General features: G+C 47.3%; 2 protein-coding genes across 3 annotated transcripts in view; both read right to left on the reverse strand.

Annotated features, from left to right (window-relative positions):
* radil (Ras association and DIL domains) overlaps positions 1–2,265 on the reverse strand; it is a 122,045-nt gene extending 119,780 nt beyond the window's left edge. The window contains exon 1 of one of the 2 annotated variants that reach the window (XM_086000304.1): positions 1,983–2,265. The gene's annotated coding sequence lies outside the window, so the exon portion shown is untranslated. The remainder of the gene's footprint in view (positions 1–1,982) is intronic. The other variant, XM_086000302.1, reaches the window with a different exon arrangement.
* An 11,502-nt stretch (positions 2,266–13,767) lies between these two features.
* The window catches only part of mmd2a (monocyte to macrophage differentiation-associated 2a), a 120,443-nt gene continuing 109,253 nt past the window's right edge, over positions 13,768–24,957 (reverse strand). Inside the window, exons 6-7 of the mRNA XM_086002256.1 lie at positions 20,498–20,567; positions 13,768–15,067 (exon numbers count right to left, since the gene is read on the reverse strand). Coding sequence (XP_085858382.1) covers positions 14,864–15,067; positions 20,498–20,567 — 274 coding nt within the window. The 3' untranslated portion in view covers positions 13,768–14,863. The remainder of the gene's footprint in view (positions 15,068–20,497; positions 20,568–24,957) is intronic.

A 24,957-nucleotide genomic window follows, 5' to 3' on the forward strand; every position in this document is an offset into this window, starting at 1 on the left:
CCTCTCCCATTCCTTGAGTTTCAGTCTCTGTAAAAGGCACTTTTCTTGCTCCCCTCCCTTTCCTAAAGCCTGGTGCAGGGCTCTAAAAGTGCTCGCTGCCTTCTAATACTTCTTGCGGGAAATATTGACAGACTATTTCACTGTGGGGGGCGTGACTCTGAAGCCTGATCCTGTTCTACTCTTTTGTCCATTCATGCTGGATTTCCCAGCAGCATTCATCGCTGGCAATCAAGAGTGTGAACCCTTGACTGACTTTTTCCTCCTGCTCGCCTGGATTGCGTCTCTGAATGGAGAGCAGGGGGCAGGTCTGGATGAAGTGATAGTATAGCATCATAGAATAGTACAGCACAGGAGGCCATTTGGCCCATCGAGTCTGCGCCGGCTCTTTCAAAGAGCAATCCAGTTAGTCCCACTCCCCCGCTCTTTCCCCACATCCCTGCAACATTTTCTCCTTCAGGTATTTATCCCATTCCCTTTTGAAGGCTACTATTGAATCTGTTTCCACCACCCTATCAGGTAGTGCCTTCCAAATCATAGAAACATAGAAGATAGGAGCAGGAGTAGGCCATTCGGCCCTTCGAGCCTGCTCCGCCATTCAACGAGATCATGGCTGATCATCCAAACCCTAGCACCCGGTCCCTACACCGACAGCCATCCCACCCAAGCCCTATCCCCGTAACCCCGCGTATTTAATCCCCCCTAACACTAAGGGTCAATTTTTCTCATGGCCAATCAACCTAACCCGCAAATCCTAACCACTCTAACCACTCGCTGCATAAAAGAAAGTTTTCCCTCATGTCGCTTCTGGTTCTTCTGCCAATCACCTTAAATCTGTGCCCTCTCATTATCGATGGTAGTGATGATTTTTCAGACTTTTCCCGCTGTGATAGGTTAACTCATTATTTAGACTTCTAAATGTAAACAATAATTAACTCTTAGTAAACCTTTTAACTATGCTATTAATACTGATATCATTTATAGGTACCGAATACTTGCTACCATTTGGTTTTGGAGATCAGTTGCAGTCTGGAGGACCATGGTGATATACATATGGGAACGGTTTAAGATGGATTGTAAATAAATGGCTTGCAGACCTGACCTTCTGCAGACGCCCCATCAGCGTTGGAAACGAGTTGTGAATAGGTTACTATGAAATCGCCCTGTCTCACTTTCTCTGAAAGCTGTGCATTTAGTAATACAACTACATTGCATCGTGATTTTAAGGCATTATTCCCTTCATCATTAAATAACACGGACACGTTTAAATGCAGAGAAGCGGTAAAGTCACATCCAAGAAAATAGTGCGTATTGAGATTTGCATCATAATGCAGACTGTGGGGTGGGGAATAGAAGCAGCTATAACTGATTTTAAATTATTTTGTAGTGCAAGGTTACACACCTTGCAATTTATCTATCCCTTTGGTTTGCTGTTAAAACCGAAGGGGAAAAGGAAAGCATACAAGTGCATAAAAATCCCCAAAGAAATACATTAACTTTTTATATATATGGAAATGCAGGCTGCCCCTCGTTGCATTGCAAGTTTGGAGTGACTGCAGACTGCAGTTCCATCTGTTTGAAAGGGTTGGACGGTTTCCCATAGCAACGGGCCAAGCCATTTCTCTCCGGCCTCTTCATCCTCTAACTATCCATCTTCTTTTCTCACCCCTGTCACTTTCCCTCTTTCTTTTTTGTCCTTTAGCTTTCTCGGGCATTTATCCCCACCCTCCCTCTTTCCTCTGCACTCTTTTATTTGCTCTCTCTCTTTAATATTTGGTGCTAATTTCAATTTTTTTCCTGCCTCTTGTTATTTCCACCAGGACTTCTCATTCGGTTCTTCCTCTAACTCTCCTTCTCTTGTCCTTTCTGCTCTCTTCCTGCTTGAATTTTCCCAATTCCTTGCCCCTGTCAGTGTATGTGTGTCTGTCTCTCTCACCCACACCCTTGCACCCACCTTCCCGCACAAACCCACACTCGTTGCTTACCTGCTTCCTTGTCTCTTGCTGTCTTTTCTCCCGGTTGATGTGTCTGTGTTTTTGTTTTAATTTCCCCTCCCTGCTCCTGTTTATTTCTTCAGCTGCTAAGGCTCATTCCAATCGCCTCTCTCCCCAGGTAACCGAGTTCTCCGGCGCCGGCTCTACCGAGCGCTGACGGAAAGAGCCGAACCCCAGGTCTCTCTCTCTCGCTCACTCGCGGCGCCGGCTCTCCCGAGCGCTGACGGAAAGACCCGAACCCCATGTCGCTAGCTCACTCTCGGCGCCGGCTCTCCCGAGCGCTGACGGAAAGAGCCGAACCCCAGGTCGCTCACACTCTCGGCGCCGGCTCTCCCGAGCGCTGACGGAAAGACCCGAACCCCATGTCGCTAGCTCACTCTCGGCGCCGGCTCCCCCGAGTGCTGACGGAAAGAGCCGAACCCCATGTCGCGCGCCGGCTCTCCCGAGCGCTGACGGAAAGAGCCGAACCCCAGGTCGCTCACACTCTCGGCGCCGGCTCTCCCGAGCGCTGACGGAAAGAGCCGAACCCCAGGTCGCTCACTCACTCTCGGCGCCGGCGCCCGAGCGCTGACGGAAGGAGCCGACCGAGCGCGGCGCAGGTTCGAGAGCTCTGCCTGAGGCCAGCATCGCCATCTATGGGTGGAATTGGTTTATTGCAGCGATTTTCGTGTTTCATTCATAAAAAGACTCTCAAAGCGCTTTACAGCCAATTAAATGCTTTTGGCGTGTAGTCACTGTTGTAATGTGGGAAACGCGACAGCCAAGTTGTGCACAGCAAGCTCCCACAAACAGCAATATGATAATGACCAAATAATCTGTTTTTAGTGATGTTGATTGAGGTATAAAGATTGGTCAGGACACTGGGGATAACTCCCTTGCTCTTCGAAATAGTGCCACGGGATCTTTTACGTCCACCTGCGAGAGTGGACAGGGCCTCGGTTAAACTGCTCATCCGAAAGACAGCATCTCTGAAAGTGCAGCACTCCCTCAACACTGCACTGGAGTGTCAGCCTAGAGTTTTGTGTTCAAGTCTCTGGAGTGGCAGGTAACATTCGTGCCACACAAGTGCCAGGCAATGACTATTTCATCCTCGGTTCCGAGGGACTGCCTAAGAAGAATTTCCAACAAGCGAGAGTCTAACCACCGCCCCTTGACATTCAATGGCATTACCATCGCCGAATCCCCCACCATCAACATCCTGGGGGTCACCATTGACCAGAAACTTAACTGGACCAGCCACATAAATACTGTGGCAACAAGAGCAGGTCAGAGGCTATGTATTCTGCGGCGAGTGTCTCACCTCCTGACTCCCCAAAGCCTTTCCACCGTCTACAAGGCACAAGTAAGGAGTGTGATGGAATACTCTCCACTTGCCTGGATGAGTGCAGCTCCAACAACACTCAAGAAACTCAACACCATCCAGGACAAAGCAGCCCGCTTGATTGACACCCCATCCACCACCCTAAACATTCACTCCCTCCACCACCGGCGCACCATGGCTGCAGTGTGTACCATCTACAAGATGCACTGCAGCAACTCGCCAAGGCTTCTTCAGCAGCACCTCCCAAACCTGCAACCTCTTCCACCTAGAAGGACAAGGGCAGCAGGCGCATGGGAACACCACCACCTCCAAGTTCCCCTCCAAGTCACATATCATCCGACTTGGAAATATATTGGCTGTTCCTTCATCGTCGCTGGGTCAAAATCCTGGAACTCCCTCCCTAACAGCACTGTGGGATTACCTTCACCACATGGACTGCAGCGGTTCAAGAAGGTGGCTCACCACCACCTTCTCGAGGGCAATTAGGGATGGGCAATAAATGCTGGCCTTGCCAGCGACGCCCACATCCCAGGAACGAATTAAAAAAAGTTTGTAAATGAATAGTGATTATCAAAGCTATTGTTATTATGCCAGTTTATATTTCATATGTAGCAGTTCAAAATAAAAAAGGTTAGATCATAATTTTTCAGCCTTTATCATTAGAAATATTTAAAATCCCTTCTCATTGTTATATGTGTGTAGTTTTACTTTTATTTCCCCCTTTTTAATCCTTTCTGGTCTTTTTGTAAATACATTCTGCACAATATTCCAAATAAAGTCTTCCAATACAAGATAGAATGGAGGAAGACCATTCAACTCATCTTAGCTGGTCCTCACAGAAAGCACCTGCAGTTCTCCCCATCACAACACCAACAGTTTCTTCAGTGATTTCAGGCTCCTCGGCTCCACCACTCCACCTGAAAATCCACCCTCGTTTTGATCCATCTGTCTTAAACTTGACTTTTGCTCATTTGCACCTGTGTTCCCTTATCCTACTGTCACAGTTCAGCTTGAAGTAATTCTCCGGATATACTGTTTAATACCATTTACTATCTTACATGATGTCACCTCTTTACAAGGCTGAAAAGCCCAGGTTTTTCCAGTCTTTCTTCATAACTCAGCCCCCTGGTGCTGGGGATCAGTCTCTCTTCGTGGAACCATCTGCAGTGCTTGTAAGTCTGTCTCAGTAACTAGAACCGGGCAGAGTACTCAGGGGTGTAGTCTGACCAGAACACTATACAAAGCCTGACTCCTTCCACTGTATCAGCTGTGGCTCAATGAGTAGCACTCCTGCCTCTGGCTCAGAAGGTTGTGGGTTCAACATTCTCATTCTTGTTTTCAAATCCCTCCATAGCCTCGCCCCTCCCTATCTCTGTAACCTCCTTCAGCCCCACAAACACCGCCCCCCCACCCCGAGATATCTGCGCTCCTCTAATTCTGCCCTCTTGAGCATCCCTGATTATAATCGCGCAACCATTGGTGGCCGTGCCTTCTGTTGCCCAGGCCCTAAGCTCTGGAATTCCTTCTCTAAACCTCTCTACCTCTCTTTCCTCCTTTAAGACGCTCCTTAAAACCTACCTCTTTGACCAAGCTTTTGGTATCCTGCCCTACTTTATCCTTATGTGGATCGGTGTCAATTTTTTGTCTTCTAATACTCCTATGCAGCGCCTTGGGACGTTTTACTACGTTAAAGGCGCTATATAAATACAAGTTATAGTTGTTGTTGGTTCAAGTCCCACGCCATGAAACTTGAGTGTTTAATCCAGGTTAACACTCCAGTGCAGTATCTGAAGGAGGGCTGCAGTGACAGAGACTGTCTTTCAGATGAGATGTTAAATTGAGGCTGTTCGCCCTCTCAGAATGATGTAGAAGATCCCACAGTGCTATTTCAAAGAAGAGCAGGGGAGTCCTGGCCAATGCTTATCCTTTCACTAACACAGACTATCTGGTCATTATCACATTGCTGTTTGTGGGAGCTTGCTGTGTGCAAATTGGCTGCCGTGTTTCCTACATTACAAAAGTGACTCCGCTTGAAAAGTACTTAATTGGCTGCAAAGCGCTTTAGGATGTCCTGAGCTTGTGAATAGATGCTTTGTAAATGCAAGTCCTTTCCTCCCAGCTTGTACTCTACTGTTTCGGCTGTGTAATCAGAATCATTTTCAGTGACTCAAAGAAGGTGCCCCCTCCCACCATGATGGGTTTCGGCAGTGAGTAGCTTAGCTCTACACAACAGAACGGTTGCAAGCTTGGATCCCTGGTCTGTGCCGAGTAGGGAACTCACACAGTGCAGGGACCCCAGGGTCAGAGGTGCGTCTGATCTCTCCGTCACCCATGGCACTGGAACTCCAACACTTTGCACCCCCTAAGCACAATAGCTTATTTTTCCATTTACAGACTCGTCGCTGAGCAAATTTTGAAGGGGAATCATGGCGTTGGCAATGTGTTTAGATAGTGAGAAGGAAATGCCACTTTCAATGAATTGGAAGAAATATACATTTTCTTACCCTGTACATTTTCCAATATGAAAATAAGAAGCGTTCCACGTTAGAGCTGAGCCCACTGACGTGACTATATAGACCATGCTGCTGATTCAATGTACTCCAGTCCCACACTAACATGGTCGACTCTTAACTGCTCTCTCAGTTGTCTGAAACCACTTGAAAGAGAAGAAGCACACCGGACGAACCATAGAGTCATAGAGTTATACAGCACGGATAGAGGCCCTTCGGCCCATCGTGTCCGCGCCGGCCATCAAGCCCTGTCTAATCTAATCCCATATTCCAGCATTTGGTCCGTAGCCTTGTATGCTATGGCATTTCAAGTGCTCATCCAAATGCTTCTTGAATGTTGTGAGGGTTCCTGCCTCCACAACCCTTTCAGGCAGTGAGTTCCAGACTCCAACCACCCTCTGGGTGAAAAAGTTCTTTCTCAAATCCTCTCTAAGCCTCCCGCCCTTTACCTTGAATCTATGCCCCCTAGTTATTGACCCTTCTACTAAGGGAAAAAGCTCCTTAGTATCCATCCTATCTATGCCCCTCATAATTTTGTACACCTCAATCATGTCCCCCCTCAGCCTCCTCTGCTCCAAGGAAAACAAACCCAATCTGCCCAGTCTCTCTTCATAGCTGAAGCGCTCCAGCCCTGGTAACATCCTGGTGAATCTCCTCTGCACCCTCTCCAAAGCTATCACATCCTTCCTGTAGTGTGGCGACCAGAACTGCACACAGTATTCCAGCTGTGGCCTAACCAGTGTTTTATACAGCTCCATCATAACCTCCTTGCTCTTATATTCTATGCCTCGGCTGTGACCTAGGCATCGAATCAGGACGTGACAAAGGCACACCCAGCCCAGTCCACCCTGCAAAGTCCTCCTCGCTAACACTGGGGACTGGTGCCCAAGGTGGGAGAGCTGTTCCACAGACTACTCAAGCAATAGCTTTTATTATTATAATGATCAAATCCAGGAATGGTCTCGACGAGCCGGTAATTTGTTTTCTGTGGAAACTAAGGGGGCCGATTTTAACCCGACTCGCTCAGCAGAATCTCGGCGCATGGGCAGATAAAATCACCCCTGACTCTTACCTGTCCGAAAGCCGCCATGATCACAACATCTGCAATTTTAACCCGCTCTCCTGAGCAGGCAGCAAAGGACACGCGCCCGGAGCCAACAGGGTCCTTCTTTACATAGTCAGGTTGCGGCCCGATGACATCATTGAGACCCGACTGTAATTTTAACTCAGGCCCGAGCGGGGAAGCCACCTGGAGTTAAAATCGGGGCCATACGTCTCCGGGGAGAAGGTGCCGGTAAACAAATTCATCGCACGACCCGGATGACATTTTGTGTCACAGCTCCGTTTACGGGACGTTACACGGAGTGGCTCCTACACCAGTTTCTTTCTGCGTTCTGAATTGTGAGGGTGGAGGTTTTACACTATGGCCCAAAGTCAAAATTACCCCCATGGTCTGTGCACCCATCCATCCCCACAGCCTCGTCCAAACTGTGAAAGAATATTCTTCGTGTAAAACGGAACACTTTTCGCTCCCTTCAAACACCACCTCAGCAGCAGGAATTAGTGAGGTATTGAAGTTTAATCTCCATACATTATTAGGAACAACTATTACAAGAGCCATAAATTATCTTGAATATAAAATACATAAGTCACCAAACAACATACACATGTAGTTACAGAAAACATTCACCTCGTACATTTTTTGTCAGGTCTAAAATCAGTATCAAAGTTTCATATGACATTCAAATCATGCAGAGTTAAAATTCAACAATACCCTCTGGTAGACAGTACAAAGACAGTAAAAAGCAGGGACTGAGAATCAGTCCGAGTTATAGGCAGCACGGTTAGAAGTTCCTGAAGTGAGTGACACAGACTGTATGCTTCCATTTATATTTTTTTTCTGGGCTTCGCTGGGCTTGACGTTGATGGTGCATTGTGGGAATCTCCTTCCTTGCACTCGTCAGTAGTTGGCGGGCTAAGATTCCCATGATGCACTGCATGAGCTGAGCATGCTCAGTTCCGCACAGAGTAACTACAGGCAACTCTGTACAGCATCCTCTTTTGCCACAGTTCGATGTGCGATTTGGTAAAACAGGGCAGCATTAGTACTGTAGAAACACTATTTATGTCCCATCAACATGTAATGACAACATTTTAAGGAAAGCATATTGCAATTTTTTTTGACGTATAATTTATGCATGTTTTTGCATGAATCTTGTCAGGCCTTGACAAAAATGGATGCTCTCTCTTTAGCAGCACGGTGAACTTTTAAGATAATCGGCAAAGTAAGATTGAGAATAATTAGATTTAATTCTTCCAGAATGAATGGGTAAAATCCCAGAAACGTTTGTCAAGTTGATGATGAAAATACTGACTCAGTTGAGGGACGGGATAGGAAAGGGGGCATTTTGCACTCAAAGCTCCGTATCAACCTGATCCGACAGCCCAATCCAAACTATCCAGGAAAATTGTTCACTATGGTTTATAGGTTTAAACATCAGGAGGCACAAGATCAAATTAAAGAAGTTAAAGAGCAAGAAGCATGTTGGTAGGAACCTTTACCCCCAAAGGGGAAAAGACTTGTGGAATATTTTATCAGGTAAATTCACTGGCGTGGACAGTATGAAGTGGCAACTATAGGCGTCGCTGGGGTTGAGGGATATGGTGTGAAGGTGGGATTGATCTGTCAAAAAAGGGACAGGCATTTTAGGCCAAATAGACCTTTCCCATCGCTAAAATTTCTTATATACCACCATAAAATGTAACACAGGTTTCTCATAGGAGATTTTGATTCCAGTGTAAATCTAGACGTCAGCTAAATAGGTCCACATAATGATTTTGTGTTGTCTCTCAGTTCAGTTGCTCATCGGACCTTTTCAGGGATGGGACTGGGTTTTGGCAGCTAGGTCGAGGATTCACTAATCCTAAGAGGGTGGTGTGGCGGGGGGTCTGGAACTCCCTGCCTGAAAGGGTGGTAGAGGCAGAAACCCTCACCGCATTTAAAAAGTAATTGGGTATGCACCTGAAGTGTTGTAACCTGCAGGGCTACGGACCAACAGCTGGAAAGTGGGATTAGGCTGTGGATAGCACAGACACAGTGGGCCGAATGGTCTCCTGCTGTGCCATAAATTTCTATGATTCTATGATTAATCCCTACGTTACTGGCTCGAAAGATGATTTCACTCGCTTGACAAATCAGGTAAACAACTCTAAATTAACTGGCCACAATTAACATGGGGGAATTCAGTGAGAAGTATGAAATATATAACAAATGTAGATATTTCATACTTTTCTCTGAATGTTTTCGACTGATGCTCGAGAGACTTGTATACACAGGAAAGTGAATTTTGTTTCTCTGCGAACCAAATGATGCAGAGTTCTAAAAATTCTTAACTCTTTTTAAGTAATTGAACCAAAATAGATTATACCTCGGTAATTACTTAGCCGGGGGTTTTAATTTCCCCTGCTGGTATACTGTTCATGTTACACGCCTTTGTGTGTTACTTCAACAGAGCCATTAGCCTGTTTATTTTAAATGGGTTAATAACTGCGTTAAAATAGTACGCTGAATCATTTTACACAAAAAATATTAACCGGTGTAATGCTGAAGGGAATTAAAGCCCCGAATGTTTTAAGAACCACTGATAGGTCAACACTGTATGCTCGCCATCAATGAAGCTTTGATGGGGATGGGGAAGGGGGCCAAGTTAAAACCAAGGACTGGTAATGGAGCCCGATTAAACAACTGAAGCCAGCGAGACATCAGCGGTTTGGTCCAACATCACCAAGCAAAGATAAAGTAGGAAGTAACTAGAGACGCTGGGATTGCTCTCCTTAGAGCACAGAGGTTAAGGGGAGATTTAATAGAAGCGTTCAAAATTATGAAGGGTTTTGATAGAGTCTATAAGAAGAAACTGTTTCCACTGGCAGTCAGTCACCAGAGGACACAGATTTAAGGTAATTGGCAAAAGAACCAGAGGGGAGATGAAGAGAATTTTTTTTACGCAGCGAGTTGTTGTGATCTGGAATGCGCTGCCTGAAAGGGAGGTGGAAGCAGATTCAATAGTAACTTTCAAAAGGAAACTGAATATATACTTGAAACATTTGCAGGGCTGTGGGGAAAGAGCGGGGCAGTGGGACTAATTGGAGAGCTCTTTCAAAGAGCCGGCACGGGCACGATGGGCTGAATGGCCTCCTTCTGTGTGCTGTATAATTCTATGATGTGGTATTCTACTGACTGGATCCCTGCAAACACGTCACCAACCTCCTGTTTCTACTGACCCCTCGGAGCAGGTGGACATAAGACAATGGCCCAGAAATTCGGGTCTCCACGGGTGAGTACGCACAGGATACTCACCCGTAAGCCCAATGGAAGTGCCGGTTTCGTGCATGCACTGCGCATGCGCGGGAAACCGGCACTTCCGTTCCCCTGAAAGAAGGGGTTCAGAAGTCGAACGCATGCGCAGGAGAGGCTGCGCGTGCGCATCGAACTTACATTTTTTTTGCAGGTTTTCCCGGGAGGGTGAGTCTCCAGAAGTTAGACATGTAAAAAGCAGTCGCAAGGCCTGCTTTTTACAAGGTAAGTGGTGAATTAATTAAAATTAAAACACTTTTTCCACAGGTTTATTATTTTTAAATACTTTAAAGAAAGGTAAGTTTATTTTTAGCCCCGTTAGAAAATGTAATTAATTTTTTCCAAAAATTTAAATTATTGTTTAAAATAGTTATTTCATGTAATTTATAATTTATTTTAAAAATGTAATTTTTTTTTATTTATTTGAAGATTTAGTGATGTTTTGGGGCTTATAGTATTTATAGTTTTGACAGGTCTTCCTGTCAAACTTATGAATACAGATTCCCTGCTACCATTGGCTCTCCATGGCCCACGTGATCCTGGGGACGCATCGAATTAACTGCGCCCCTGGGATACGCAAGCACTGCGCGCCGGCAGTTGGAGGAGGCCCAGGATCGCAATTCCACGGGGGCCCACAGCTCAACGGCCGGCGCGCTAGGTAAGTGCAGGTCGGGGGCTTACACCCGCGGGAAGCCCCCGACCTGAATTTCTGGGCCAATATTGGTTTCGCCCCAAGATCCAGCCAGAAAGGGATCCGGTACTGCAGGGATTTTCTGTGGGTCTTGCAGACTGCCAACTGCAAACTTGGAGTACAGCGGAAATCGGTGGTGTTTCTGTTGTGCAAGGAATAGTATAAATGGGTCATCAGTGCCGCGCGACAGCCTGGCCCCGCTTGTTATGCGGCTGTTTGTAAAATGTGAACAATATTTCTCACTAACATTTTGGAACCTCCGAACTAAATCCCCTTCACATGTTTTACATGTAAATATTTCCGCTTTACTTTTTGGAAAACTGAGAACAGAAGGGTTCAGCATTTTGATGCGGTGCTTTGACACGCCCGTGGTCTGTTTACAGAGTGTCAGTGTACAGGTTTACAGTCCGCCCTTTCGACTAGGGAATGCTCTACGCTACATAGGAAGACCAGCGGAGAACAAGAAAAACCCCTTAGAGACAGGGATCAAAAACATAGAAGATTCCACAGATTAGCAGCGTATTCTTCTCTGTATACATCTTAAACAACTACCAACAAGAATAATTCCGCCCCCGGCACCGATCTTGCTCTGAAAAGAGCTGTTTGAGAAACTGCCATGAGCCAAAGTGTATCCTTTGATTTTACACCAGCTCTATCAGTGGTCTCGCCCCCAGCCCTCAGGAGAAGCAACTTCCTCTGTTGTCCAGCAGAGGGAGAGCCTACATTGATTGCACCTTCCAAGGCATAAGACAAAAGGCTTTGACATCATCCCAGTGCGCGCAGCAGATATTATGGAAACTCAGGCTGTGTTCAATAATAGCAACAAGAACTTGCATTTATAGAGTGCCTTTAACATGTGTCAATGTCCGAAGCCATTTCGCAGAGGCATAACCAAAAATAAATTGTCAGCCATGCCAAAGACGGAAATATTAGGAGATGGCTCGGTCCAAGGGGTGGGTTTGAAGATGGGTCTTGAAGAAGGAGACAGAAGTGGAGAGGCGGAGAGGTTGAGGGAAGGAATTCCAGAGCGCGGGGCTTAAGCGGTTGAAGGCTCAGCTGCTAATGTTGGGGCAAAGGGGCGGGAGGGACACACAAGAGGCCAGAGTCAGAGAAAAGGAGTATTCATGGGGGTGGGTGCAGGGGGGAGTTGTGAGGCTGGAGGTGGTTACAGAGAGAGGGAGGAGCGAGGCCATAGAGGGATTTAAACATGAGAGTGAGAATTTTAAATTGCAGGTGTTGAGGGACCGAGAGCCAATGTAGGTCACTGAGGATGGGGGTGATGGGTGAGCGAGACTTGTGCAGGATAGGATACGTGTGCAGCAGAGTTTTGGATGATCTGAAACTTATAGAGAGTGGAGTATGGGAGGCCGGCCAGGAGAGCTTTGGAACAGTCAAGTCTGGAGGTGCCAAAGACATGGATGAGGGTTTCAGCAGCAGATGGGCTGAGATTATAGCAAAGGTGGGCGATGTTACAGGGGTAGAAATCGGTGGTCATGTGATGGAGAGGGTATGGGTTAGGTCTATAAAGGGGACTAAGTAAAATGTTCTCTATTAAAAGAGACAACCATTCCTTTTTAACTTGCTTACGTTCCACTTGAGGTCATCCAAAACTCTGCTGCCCCGTGTCCTAACTCGCACCAAGTCCTGTTCGCCCATCACCCCTGCTCTCGCTGACTTACATTGGCTCCCGGTTAAGCAACGCCTCAATTTTAAAATTCTCATCCTCGTTTTCAAACCCCTCCGTGGCCTCGCCCTTCCCTATCTCCGTAATCTCCTCCAGCCCCACGACCCCAGCGAGATACCTGCGCTCCTCCAATTCTGGCCTCTTGAGCATCCCCGATTTTAAACACTTAATCATTGGTGGCCGTGCCTTCAACTGCCTAGGCCCTAAGCTCTGGAAAACCTGTCCACCTCTCCACCTCTCCATCCTCTTTAAGACACTCCTTAAAACCTGCCTCTTTGACCAAGCTTTTGGTCACCTGCCCTAAAATCTCCTAATCTGGCGCGGTGTCAAATTTTGTTTGATAAGCGCTCCGGTGAAGCGCCTTGGGACGTTTTGCTATGTTAAAGGCGCTATAGAAATGCAAGGTGTTGTTGTTGCTTAAGCTGAAAGCTGCCGTTTAAAAAGCACCGTGAAACATTTTAATCGAATATGAGTGAATTTGTCAGGGTCTCCTCCGCTTGCCAAACAAGTGCTAGTAGTGAGCATATTCAGGGTATCGGAGCTCTAACCCTGTAGACCCGATTCTCTGACCTACCCTTGCTCCCAATGGAGCCCAAGTGGTCATTTTTACTGCACTGCTCTGTAGGTATTATAAGATTTGCTATTTTTTAAATATGAGGGAACTCCACCTGTACCACCTTCTGTACACTAAAGCAAGCAGGCAGGGCTCCCCCTGGTGGAGTAGTGTGTAAAGGCACGGCCTGACACAGGCCGGCAGGTCCCTGATTCAATCCCCGATCTGTGCAACGCTGGCTGGGCTCATGGGTGTACGGGTGTGACTACTGGTACCGGAGAGCCGCTGAACTCAGTGGAACACTGCCGCAGAAGGACTTGGCACTCTCAAGAGGGGAGAAAATCACAAGAAGAAAATAGGCGTTAAAGAGCCCTGGTGTTAATCGTCTCTTAAAGAGCCCGGGACCAACGTTCCCGCTAAGGAAGCGCAGCCCAGGACCGGCTTTTCCAATGTTAAGTTTTGCGCTGTGAATGGGCCCCTCGCAGTCCCTTAAAGGGGCCGCCCACCCAAAAAAAGGGGAAACCTTGCCCGGGCCTATCGAAACTCTGGGCTAAAAATCCGTTATGGCCTGTTTCCAGCCGCTCCGGAACCAGGAGGCCTGAGGCTGGTCCGAAATTGGGCCTCGGGCCTCATTTTAATAATGGGTGGGGGGGGGGGCAACGAGCTGCCTCTGGAGGAGCGACAGGTCCCCCGTGGCCCGATCCAATTTAGGCCACTTGCCTCGCCGGCAGCGGCTCTGTGTTAAGTCCTGGCAGTGGAGGGGGGAGGTGGAGATGACTAGGAGGCGGGAGATCGCAGGTGGGCAGCGGCCCTCAGGAGCACTCTGGGGCCAGGAGGAGCACTGCTGCTCCACAGGAAGGCGAGTGGGGAAAATAAAAACCAAGAATACTTAATTTTTTGGTGGCGGTCGCTGATTAGGCCGCAGCAGTCCCACCAAAACCTGAGGCGCCCGGCGCCTGCGCTGATGAATTTTGCTGAGGGTTTCCTTGAAGAGGCATTCGGCCTCTCATTAGCGCACGCAAGGGGGCCTGCTGCCTTCTTAAGGCGGCTGCTCAGGGTGTCTGAAAATCGCCCAAGTATGAAATCAGACGTATTTTGGGTGCCCTTGAGACAGGCCTGGGAAAAAACGGGCGCAATGAGGACCAATTCCTACCCTGTCTTTTGTCCAGTCCGACAGCTGTCCCGGAGCAGAATATCTTTATAACTGCGTACATCAATAATTAAAGGCAAGCCTCCCCAACTCTGACAAATTACATGAAATAGTTAAGACGACATAACAGGTTTTCAACTGTGCCAATTTTCTGACAAATCCAGCCTGTTACCTGGTTCACAGGTTAATAAAGAATGTTCTAGAAAACACAATCTTCACTTGTACTTTTCACAGAAAAAAATCTATTCAGATGCAACTGTGTCTGGCAAAAAATACACAGCCAATGAGAATTCAAGTTTTTTTTGGGGTGGTGGGGGAGAAATCTGACTATAAAACTCTGTGGTTAGCGGAATATTAGTCAGACTGGTGCAGCTCTGAAAGCTAGTCCCGTCAATAGTTCGAAGGAATGTGTGTGTGTGTTTAATACTGGCCTTAGAATTGGCAATTCAGTGCTGAGAGACCTGCAGAAGATGCTGGGAATGTTCGGCTTTGAGCTTCACACCTCGATATCGTGGCCCAGAGATCCTTGCAATGTCCTCAAGTCCATTTCTGTTGAAGATTTTTTGTTGCTGTTGTTGTTGTTGAAAGATTTCACAGATGGCAATCCGATCACTTGGAAGTCCTCATTTCCAGCATGCCCGGACGGTAAAGGTACCTCCAGATGGCATAGTAGTGGACGCCTGCTCCGATGGCCACGAAGAGGTGCCATATCGCGTGCGCGAATGGGATCCTCCCATCGCTCTTGAAGAACAACATCCCCAGGCAGTAGAAGAAACCACCCACCAGCAACTCAAACAGTCCATCCGTGTTAGGCTGAGTCAAGAGAGCAAGAAAAGCACATTTATTTCAATAAAGCACTTTGCCAAGCGACCCTTCATCAACTCTGTAATTACACTGCACGCATCTTATTAGCGGCCTGACTAATTTAAAGATAATCAGATGGTTGAACTTCTTGTTAGTATATTTTCACCCCACCAGTGATGTATCATTTGCCAACCCTTCCTCCTCCAAAAAAAAGCAAAGATAGGAGGTACTTGCATTTATATAGCGCCTTTCACAAAGCCCTTTACAGCCAACAAAGCACTTTTTAAGTGCAGTCACTATTGCAATATAGGGAAACGTGGGAGCCAATTTGCGCACAGCAGGGTCTCGCAAACAGCAATGAGATAATGACAGGGTAATCGGTGACGTAATAAAGACTCACTAAGCTTTAATCGACTTGTAACAAAACATGGAGGTCTAGTTAGTAGTCACTAGCTTCCTGTTTCCAGATTGTCTCTGGCCAAGTTGGGCCCACGCCCGAGTATTTATACTCCTCGGACGGCGCCCTCAGCTGGCCGTCCAGTAGTACTTCCTGAGTTACTTATCATAATCATAATCAACTTTATTGTCATTGTTAGTGCACAAGTGCAGTACAACGAAATGTAGGCTTGCGGCTCCCGAGAGTGTACATTTAGATTAAGACATTTAAACATTTAACATTCATTTGGCTTGTAATACATTAACATAAACATAACCATAATAAAGTGCATTGGCAGATGTGCAGGCTTTAGAGTTTATTTGTGGAGTTCAGTAGGATGACGGCCCTGGGAAAGAAGCTGTTCCTAAATCTGGTTGTTCGGGTGCGAATGCATCTGTAGCGTCTCCCAGATGGCAGGAGGGCGAACAGACTGTGGCTGGGGTGGGTAGGGTCTTTGATGATGGTCCGTGACCTCCGTAAACAGCGTTTCTGGTATATGTGCTCTATGGTCGGTAGCCGGGTGCCGGTAATGCGTTGGGCAGTTTTGACTACCCGCTGCAGGGCTTTCCGGTCATAGTAGCTACAGCTGCCATGCCATACTGTGATACAGTTCGTCAGGATGCTCTCTATTGTGCAGCGGTAAAAGTTAGAGAGGATCAGGGGTGACAGGTTACATCCCTTCAGCCTCCTTAGGAAATATAGGCGCTGCTGGGCCTTCTTCACCAGAGAGGAGGTATTGAGGGACCAGGAGAGGTCTTCCGTGATGTGGACTCCAAGGAACTTAAAGCTGTCCACCCTTTCCACCACAGCCCCATGGATGTGGATGGGGGTGTGACTTCTGCCTTTAGACTTCCTGAAGTCCACAATGATTTCTTTGGTTTTCTTGATGTTAAGGGCCAGGTTGTTATCGGCGCACCACTTCACAGAATCACAGAATCCCCACAGTGCAGATAGAGGCCATTTCGGCCCATCGAGCCTGCACCGACACATATCCCACCCTATCCCCGTAACCCCACGTATTTAATCCCCTAACACTAAGGGTCAATTTATCATAGCCAAATCAACCTAACCCGCACATCTTTGGACTGTGGGAGGAAACCGGAGCACCCGGAGGAAACCCACGCAGACACAGGGAGAATGTGCAAACTCCACGAGATGCTGGACCTCCTCCCTGTAGGCTGACTCATTGTTGTTGGTGATCTGGCCTACTACCGTGGTATCATCCGCAAACTTGATGATGGTGTTGGAACCATGAACAGCCACACAGTCGTGGGTGAAGAGGGAGTACAGGAGGGGGCTCAGCACACATCCTTGTGGGGCCCCCGTGTTCAGGGTCGGGGGGGGGGGAGGTGTGGTTACCTAATTTGACAGACTGGGGTCTGTTTGTTAGGAAGTCCAGGGTCCAGTTGCAGAGGGAAGTGTTCAGGCCAAGAGTGTGGAGTTTGGTGGCCAGCTTGTTGGGGACGATAGTGTTGAATGCTGAGCTGTAGTCTATGAACAGCATTCTGATGTAGGTCTCTTTACCATCTAAGTGATTCAGTGCAGAGTGTAGAGCAGTTGTGATTGCATCCTCCGTTGATCTGTTTGCACGATAGGCAAACTGGTGTTGGTCAAGAGAGGCGGGAACACTGGCTTTGATGTGAGCCAGGGCCAGTCTCTCGAAACACTTCATTATGATGGGTGTGAGTGCGACAGGTCGATAGTCGTTCAGGCACGTCACAGCCGTTTGCTTTGGCACAAGAATAATGGGAGTGGTCTTGAAGCATGTAGGGACTACTGCCTGGGCCAATGACAGATTGAAGATGGCGGTGAACACATCAGCCAGCTGATCAGCACATTCCTTGAGTACCCGTCCAGGGATGCTATCCGGTCCAGCAGCCTTTCGTGTGTTCACTCCGCGTAGAACACCCCTTACGTTGGAGGTCGACAGAGTGAGCACCTGGTCTTCCGGGGGTGGCAAGGCTTTGGTAGCCGGCTCCCTGTTGTCCCTGTTGAAGCGAGCGTAGAAGTTATTAAGCTCCTCTGGAAGGGAGGCATCGCTAACCGGGGGGGCCTGGTGTTTTTGCTCTTGTAGTCAGTGATGGACTGGATGCCTTGCCACATGCGCCGGGGGTCCGAGTTGTTGTGGAAATGATCCTCTATCCGCAGTGTCTGTTGCCTTTTGGCAGTCCTGATACCCTTTTTTAGGTTGGTCCTAGCTGCACTGTAAGCCGCCGCGTCGCCAGATTTAAATGCTGCGTCGCGTGCTTTCAACAGCGAGCAGACCTCTCCGTTCATCCAGGGTTTCTGGTTGGGGTATGTCCTGATATTTTTATGGGTCATGACGACCTCGACGCAACTGTTAATGTAGAATAGCACTGTGGATGCGTATTCCTCGATGTCATTATGGGCAAACATGCCCCAATCAGTGCGTTCGAAGCAATCCTGAAGCTCCGAGACTGCCCCCTCTGGCCATACTTTCACTGATCTCACTGATGTTCTCACTCTTTTGATGAGCGGTTTGTATGCCGGGGCTAGAAACAGGGAGAGGTGGTCAGACTTCCCAAGGTGGGGGCAGGGAATGGCCTTAAAAGCGTTTACAATGCTCGTGTAGACTTGATCCAGTGTGTTCTCCCCTCTTGTGGGGCAGGAAACATTCTGGTGGAATTTTGGTAGTACAGATTTTAGGTTTATGTGATTGAAGTCCCCCGCGACGATAAAAGCTCCGTCTGGGTGCGCAGTTTGTTGTTCGCTGATGGCCCTGTAGAGGTCCTTCGGTGCTAGTTTGGCATTAGCGTGTGGTGGGATGTAGACCGCAGCGGTGATAACAGCCGTGAATTCCCGAGGCAGGTAGAAGGGTCTGCACCTTACCATGAGGAATTCCAGATCAGCCGAGCAGGATCTATCGATTATGTCCGTGTTCGTGCACCAGGCATTGTTAGTGTAAATGCACAAACCGCCTCCCTTGCTCTTACCGGAGTCTGCAGTTCTGTCGGCGCGGAAGACCGTGCGTCCTTCTAGCTGGATGGTGGTGTCAGGGATGCCATTGTTCAACCAGGTCTCTGTGAAGATCATGGCACAGCATTCCTTTGTCCTTTTCTGTGAGGAGAGATCAAGTTTGATCTCATCCATTTTATTTTCCAGTGACCTGACGTTGGCCAGGAAAATACTTGGGAGGGAGGGTTTGTGTGGGGCCCTCTTCAGCCTATTTTGGATTCCGGCCCTCTTACCCCGCTTCTGCTTGCATTCCCTGCGCGGTCTGCACCGACTTCCGGCTGGGGAAGGACGCCACGCTGGTCCCGGGGGTCGGGCGATGTCGGGAGGCAGATCGACGGCGCCGAGTGTGAGCTGCACGCAGTCGGCCCCGATGTCGAGGAGCGTCTGCCGGCTGTACAGTAGGTCTGCCCTCAATTCCCGTATCAGCAGAGTCCAGAAGAGACTCAGGAAGAGGGTGAAAACGCTCAGTCTCAGGAGAGACAAAGCCGCTGTGTCCATGCGCGCCGCCATTTTTATTTTTATTTTTAGAAGTTGCGATTTATAACATTCTTCCTCCCTAAAAGGTTTGGAAGTCCAGTCTTCCTTTCTGCGGTTCGAGTTGCAGCTGGTTGTTCCGAATCACCCAAAGCGTGGAGACGATAACAAGTCGATTAAATTGACGTAATAAAGTCTCATTATGCACTTGGTTGAACATAAAGCAAGGCTTTAATCAACTTGTAACAAAACATGGAGGTCTAGTTAGTAGTCACTAGCTTCCTGTTTTCAGATTGTCTCTGGCCAAGTTGGGCCCACGCCCGAGTATTTATACTCCTCGGACGGCGCCCTCAGCTGGCTGTCCAGTAGTACTTCCTGAGTTACTTCTTGTAGAAGTTGCGATTTATGACAATCGGTTTTGTTTTAGGCGAGAGTGCAGCCAACTGAGCCACGGCTGATGCGTGGAAAAAAAGACAAAGAAAAGCAGTTAAGAGGCAATCCATTCCGATTGGCTGTATTGGAGCCTTCCTCCAGCAGTTTGACACAACTGCTTTGTCAGCCTTGATTATGGGTCAGCCGTGACTCAGTGGGTAGCACTCTCTCTCACCTCTGAGTCAGAAGGTTGTGGGTTCAAGTCCCACTCCAAAGACTTCAGCACATAATTCCAGGCTGACACTCCTGTTGCAGTGCTGAGGGAGTGCTGCACTGTCAGAGGTGCCGTCCTTTGGATGAAATGCTAAAACCTGGTCCCCGTCTGCTCTCCTAGGCGGACGTAAAAAGGTGCCATGGCACTATTTGAAGAGGAGCAGGGGAGTTCTCCCCAGTGCCCTGGCCAACATTTATCCCTCAACCAACCTCATTGCAACAGATGATCTGGTCATTGTCTTATTGCTGTTTGTGGGAGCTTGCTGTGCACAAATTGGCTGCCGCATTTCCTACATTACAAGAGTGACTATACTTCAAAAGTACTTCATTGGCTGTGAAGTGCTTTGGGACATCCGGAGGTTGTGAAAGGCGCTATATAAATGCAAGTCTTTCTTTGTGATTCACAGACTGATGGCCTCTTGGTCTCTAGTCATTTCATAAAAGGTGATTCTTTTTTTTTGTCGATGAATCCCAACCATTCGGATTATCACCGTTTCTAAAAAAAATAAACAAATTTTCCCCCAAAATAAACAGCGGCAAGATCTCACGGTTGTGGCCGTACCTCCCCTCCAGAGAAACTCTCGCTAGTGTCCGAAGAGAACGCACCAACATCACCACAAATCCTGAAACTGGTCATTTATCACATCGCTGTTTGTGGGAGCTTGCTGTACACAAAATTGGCTGCCGCGTTTCCCTACATTACAACAGTGACTCCACTTCACAAGTAATTTATTGGCCGTGAAGAGATTTGGGACGTCCTGAGGTCACGAAAGGTGCTACAGAAATGCAAATACTTTCTGACTTTATTTCACAGACATCACTGTAGGAAAGGGCGCTGATAACACTATCACACACACACACACCACACACAGTCTGCACATGTATTAGAAAGGAGAACAACCTCTTACCATCGACAGAATGACGAGTGCAGGAAAGATGCCCATTACCATGTAGCAGATCATCTCCACAATTTTATACCTACAAGAAGAGAGGGTCAGAGGGGTAAGGGGAGTGGGAAAGAAAGGGAAGAAAAGAGCACAACCTTGAGAATGAGATTGTTGCTATTATCACGGGTGAAATTAAATACTAATTATATCTCCCACAGAAGAGCTAACTTGCTCTACCATCCATCAATCTAATGGCGAATGGGTAGGGTTCTGGGCACTCATTGTGATGGTTTCACACAGCGACTATTTGACAGCAATAGAGGCTGATCTGAGTATTTTAGTTTCTCGTTGGCAGTACTGAATTGAGGAATATTGCTGGCACACTTAGGAAGACCACCCAACCCAGCACAATACACAGGGGCACCCCCAACACATCGTACTGCTGTGAGCTCAAAGGGCTGGATATCTGTCTGTGGATAGCAAGCCCGAGACACATCTGGTGCAAGTATCCCTGACACTGGTTCTAGTCCAGTCTTCGCACCACCTTTGCGACAACCTTTAATTTGGCGTAGTAATCAGCCAGCATGAACTGGTCGTAACCGGAACCAATCAGAATAACAGGGCCATAAAACTGAAGGAAGTGGCTGCCAGGCGTTATGCCCGTCTTGAGTTCATTAATTCAATGACCGCGCCACTCCCGAACAATCTAACGTGATGCAATTCTCCTTCAGATCAGCCATCTCCAATCACTGCAGCTTGTCCCATGGTTAAGAGAAATTCTGTAACACCGATCTCACTTAAGATCAACTTTTCAGATCACAATGATAGTCCGGAGTCATTTTAAGATCAAGCTCTATCCTCCCTCTCCATATCACACTGGCTCGTTAATCACTGTGTAACCAGGTCTTCATATCAATCAAACACAGAGCTTTTGTAAGATAGCAAAATACTGCGGATGCTGGAAATCCGAAATAACAACAGAAGACGCTGGAAAAACTCAGCAGGCCAGGCAACATCCGTGGAGAGAGAAATAGAGTCAACGTTTCAGGTCAAAACCCTTCGTCAGGACTGAAAAAACACAGGAAATGAAACAGATTAAAAGGCCAGTTTGGGGGCTGGGAAATGGGGATGAAAGAACAAAAGAGAAGTGAAGAGACATTAAGAGGTATTCAAAACCAGACGAGAATAGAGCCGTCTTTTGTCTCTTTACTAGTCCTATCACCATCTCGTCTCATTTTGCAGCACGGTGGCATAGTGGTTAGCACTGTTGCCTCACAGCGCCAGGGACCCGGGTTTGAATCCGGCCTCGGGTGACTGTCTGTGTGGAGTTTGCACATTCTCCCCGTGTTTGCGTGGGTTTCCTCCGGGTGCTCCGGTTTCCTCCCACAGTCCAAAGATGTGCGGGTTAGGTTGATTGGCTATGATAAATTGACCCTTAGTGTTAGGGGGATTAAATACGTGGGGTTACGGGGATAGGGTGGGATATGTGTTGATGTAGGGGTTACGGGGATCGGGTGGGATATGTGTCGGTGCAGGCTCGATGGGCCGAAATGGCCTCTATCTGCACTGTGGGGTTTCTGTGATTCTGTGATTTCCCAACCCCCAAACTGGCCTTTTAATCTGTTTCATTTCCTGTGTTTTTTCAGTCCTGACGAAGGGTTTCGACCTGAAACGTTGACTCTATTTCTCTCTCCACGGATGTTGCCTGGCCTGCTGAGTTTTTCCAGCGTTTTTTGTTGTTATTGCAGACCTTTTGTATTTCTCTACACAGACCAAATGGCTACTGCTTGACTAATGATCAGGTATGGGGAAGAGTTGAGGCATCAATATCCATTTGGTGCCATACTCATTAATTCTTCATGTGTCTTTAATGCGCTTTGAGGATATTTGACAGTATTTGATACCTATAAAGCGATCCAGCATTGTACAGTGGCAGGAAGCTGGATTCAGCATCAACTTCTAATTTGTTATTCAGCCATTACCTCTGGAAATCAGTGACAATTAAATCCTACTTGAAGATTTCGACACATCAGAAAAGATCAAAAGAGGAAGGGATCGATGCAGCTTGAACTGGATAAGGGCCAAACCCATCCGAACACAAGCCTCTCCAGCAAAAACAAATCCAATGGGATTTTCCAGCAGGGATCCCTCCATCATTCTCACCTTCCCGGACAACTGTGGGCAGAACAGGCTCGAGGGACTGAGTGGTCTACTCCTGATCCTATGTAATATATTAAATCAGTGGGCAACGATGAAGAAGATTATAAAAGTAATGATTAAAAATAATGTAAAAAAAATCAAACTGAAGGAAGTTACGTACCCAAGAGACTGAAGGAAAGCGAGAGGGGAGGTTGAAATAATATTGGAAAATGGGAGCGACGAAATGGTCGGGCTTATTCATGTGCTACTATTCATGAGAAAGCAAACAGTGCAACTCACATTTATATGATGTATAAAGATGCCAAGGCATGTTTTACAGTGAGGTATATTAAATTCAGGCTGGTTGTGATTACGGTCCATTAACCTAGAAAATGCAGCATTAAAATGGCTCTACCATAAGGTAGAACAAAATAAATTGCAAGGATAAAGGGGAAATGGTTTTTATAATAGTTCTAATAAGAACTGGATTATAATCATTCTGGGTTGTTATCTGAATACTGAAAGGGAATTAGCCCCAAGAGTGTTGTAATGTTCGTCTTGCCCACAGTTCAAGAGGAGTTATAATTCCAAGGCCTTATCCCTTGTGGAGTGCACTTTTGCCGATATGTTGGGCTGCGGCAGGGATGATATCCTCTACCTCTAGGTCTAACATCGGTGCCTGAACATCACTGGTGTTGGAACAAGTTGATGGCAAATTTACAGCAGCAGAGCCAAACCATCAGAGTTATTTCATTGGGCGGTACAATGAGAAAAGCCATTTTGTGCAGTGCACTCATTAACTTCTTACATATCCTCAGCACACTTTGCAAATGCACGATATCAACAAAGTAAAGCAACAATGGAGGGAGTGCAGCGAAGGTTCACCAGACTGATTCCTGGGATGGCAGGACCATCGTAGGAGGAGAGATTGGGTCGACTAGGCCTGTATTCACTAGAGTTTAGAAGAATGAGAGGGGATCTCATTGAAACGTATAAAATTCTGACAGGGCTAGACAGACTGGATGCAGGGAGGATGTTTCCCCTGGCTGGGGGGTCTAGAACGAGGGGCCACAGTCTCAGGATACGGGGTAGGACATTTAGGACTGAGATGAGGAGAAATGTCTTCACTCAAAGGGTGGTGAACCTGTGGAATTCTCTACCACAGAAGGCTGTGGAGGCCAAGTCACTGAATATATTTAAGAAGGAGATAGATAGATTTCTAGACGCAAAAGGTGTCAAGGGGTATGGGGAGAGAGCTGGAATATGATATTGAGATAGAGGATCAGCCATGATCATATTGAATGGCGAAGCAGGCTCGAAGGGCCGAATGGCCTACTCTTGCTCCTATTTTTCTATGTTTCAAACTTTTTTTCCTTAAACCAACATAACAAAATAAGAGAGGTTGGACTCGGTACAGTGGGTTAAGGACATAAGAAATAAGAGCAGGAGTAGGCCATACGGCCCCTCGAGCCTGCTCCACCATTCAATAAGAACATGGCTGATCATCGACCTCAACTCCACTTTCCTGCCCGATCTCCATATCCCTTGATTCCCCTAGAGTCCAGGTTGGTGACAGTGTGGTTTCACCTCTAGAACTGGGCTCAGTCTGGCTCACATGGGGCAGAGGTATCCCTCTGTACCAACCACAAGGGTCCTTAAACAGAAAGACTTTGCGCTCGAACTCCAGTGAGCACGTGCACACAGCACAAAAACCTTGGGCCTGAATGGATCCAGTCAAACATAAAGCATAGCGGGAATGGGAAATAGACGGCATCACGCTGGTTGAGACAGAGCTGGGGGCAAAGTGAAGAGAGCTTTACTCCACTGCCTAGACCGTGAGACCTGGGAGGACTTGCATTATGATACGGGATGACATAAAATGTGTTCCCATCCCCCAGCACCGAGATCCCTACTTTGATGAGTTCAAAATTCTGTCTGCCCACAAAAAAAGTTTTAAACCGTTAGTCATTTTGTAAACTATTAATACGGTGCTGAAAAATTAGAGATGGTTGTATCAGCTATTTATGGCCTCGCAGATGCACCATTGTTGCTCAAGAGGGGAAATGGAGAACTGTCAGTCTGCAGTCTCCAACCCCTAGACCATCACTTAGCAAGGTGAACTCTAATCATAGGTGACCTAGTTACAGTTATATAAAGCTCTGGTTAGCGCCCATCCGGAAAACTGCATTCAGTTCTATACAGTTCAGGAAGGATATATTGGCCTTAGAGGGGGTGCAGCACAGATTCACTAGAATGATACTGGGGTTAAATTATGAGGACAGGTGGCTAGGCTTGTATTCCTTGAATATAGAATGTAAGAAGTCACACAACACCAGGTTATA

Source organism: Somniosus microcephalus, chromosome 11 (assembly GCF_052327205.1).
Source record: "Somniosus microcephalus isolate GS21.2 chromosome 11, FLI_Smic_1.0, whole genome shotgun sequence".
In the NCBI taxonomy this organism is placed as follows: domain Eukaryota; kingdom Metazoa; phylum Chordata; class Chondrichthyes; order Squaliformes; family Somniosidae; genus Somniosus; species Somniosus microcephalus.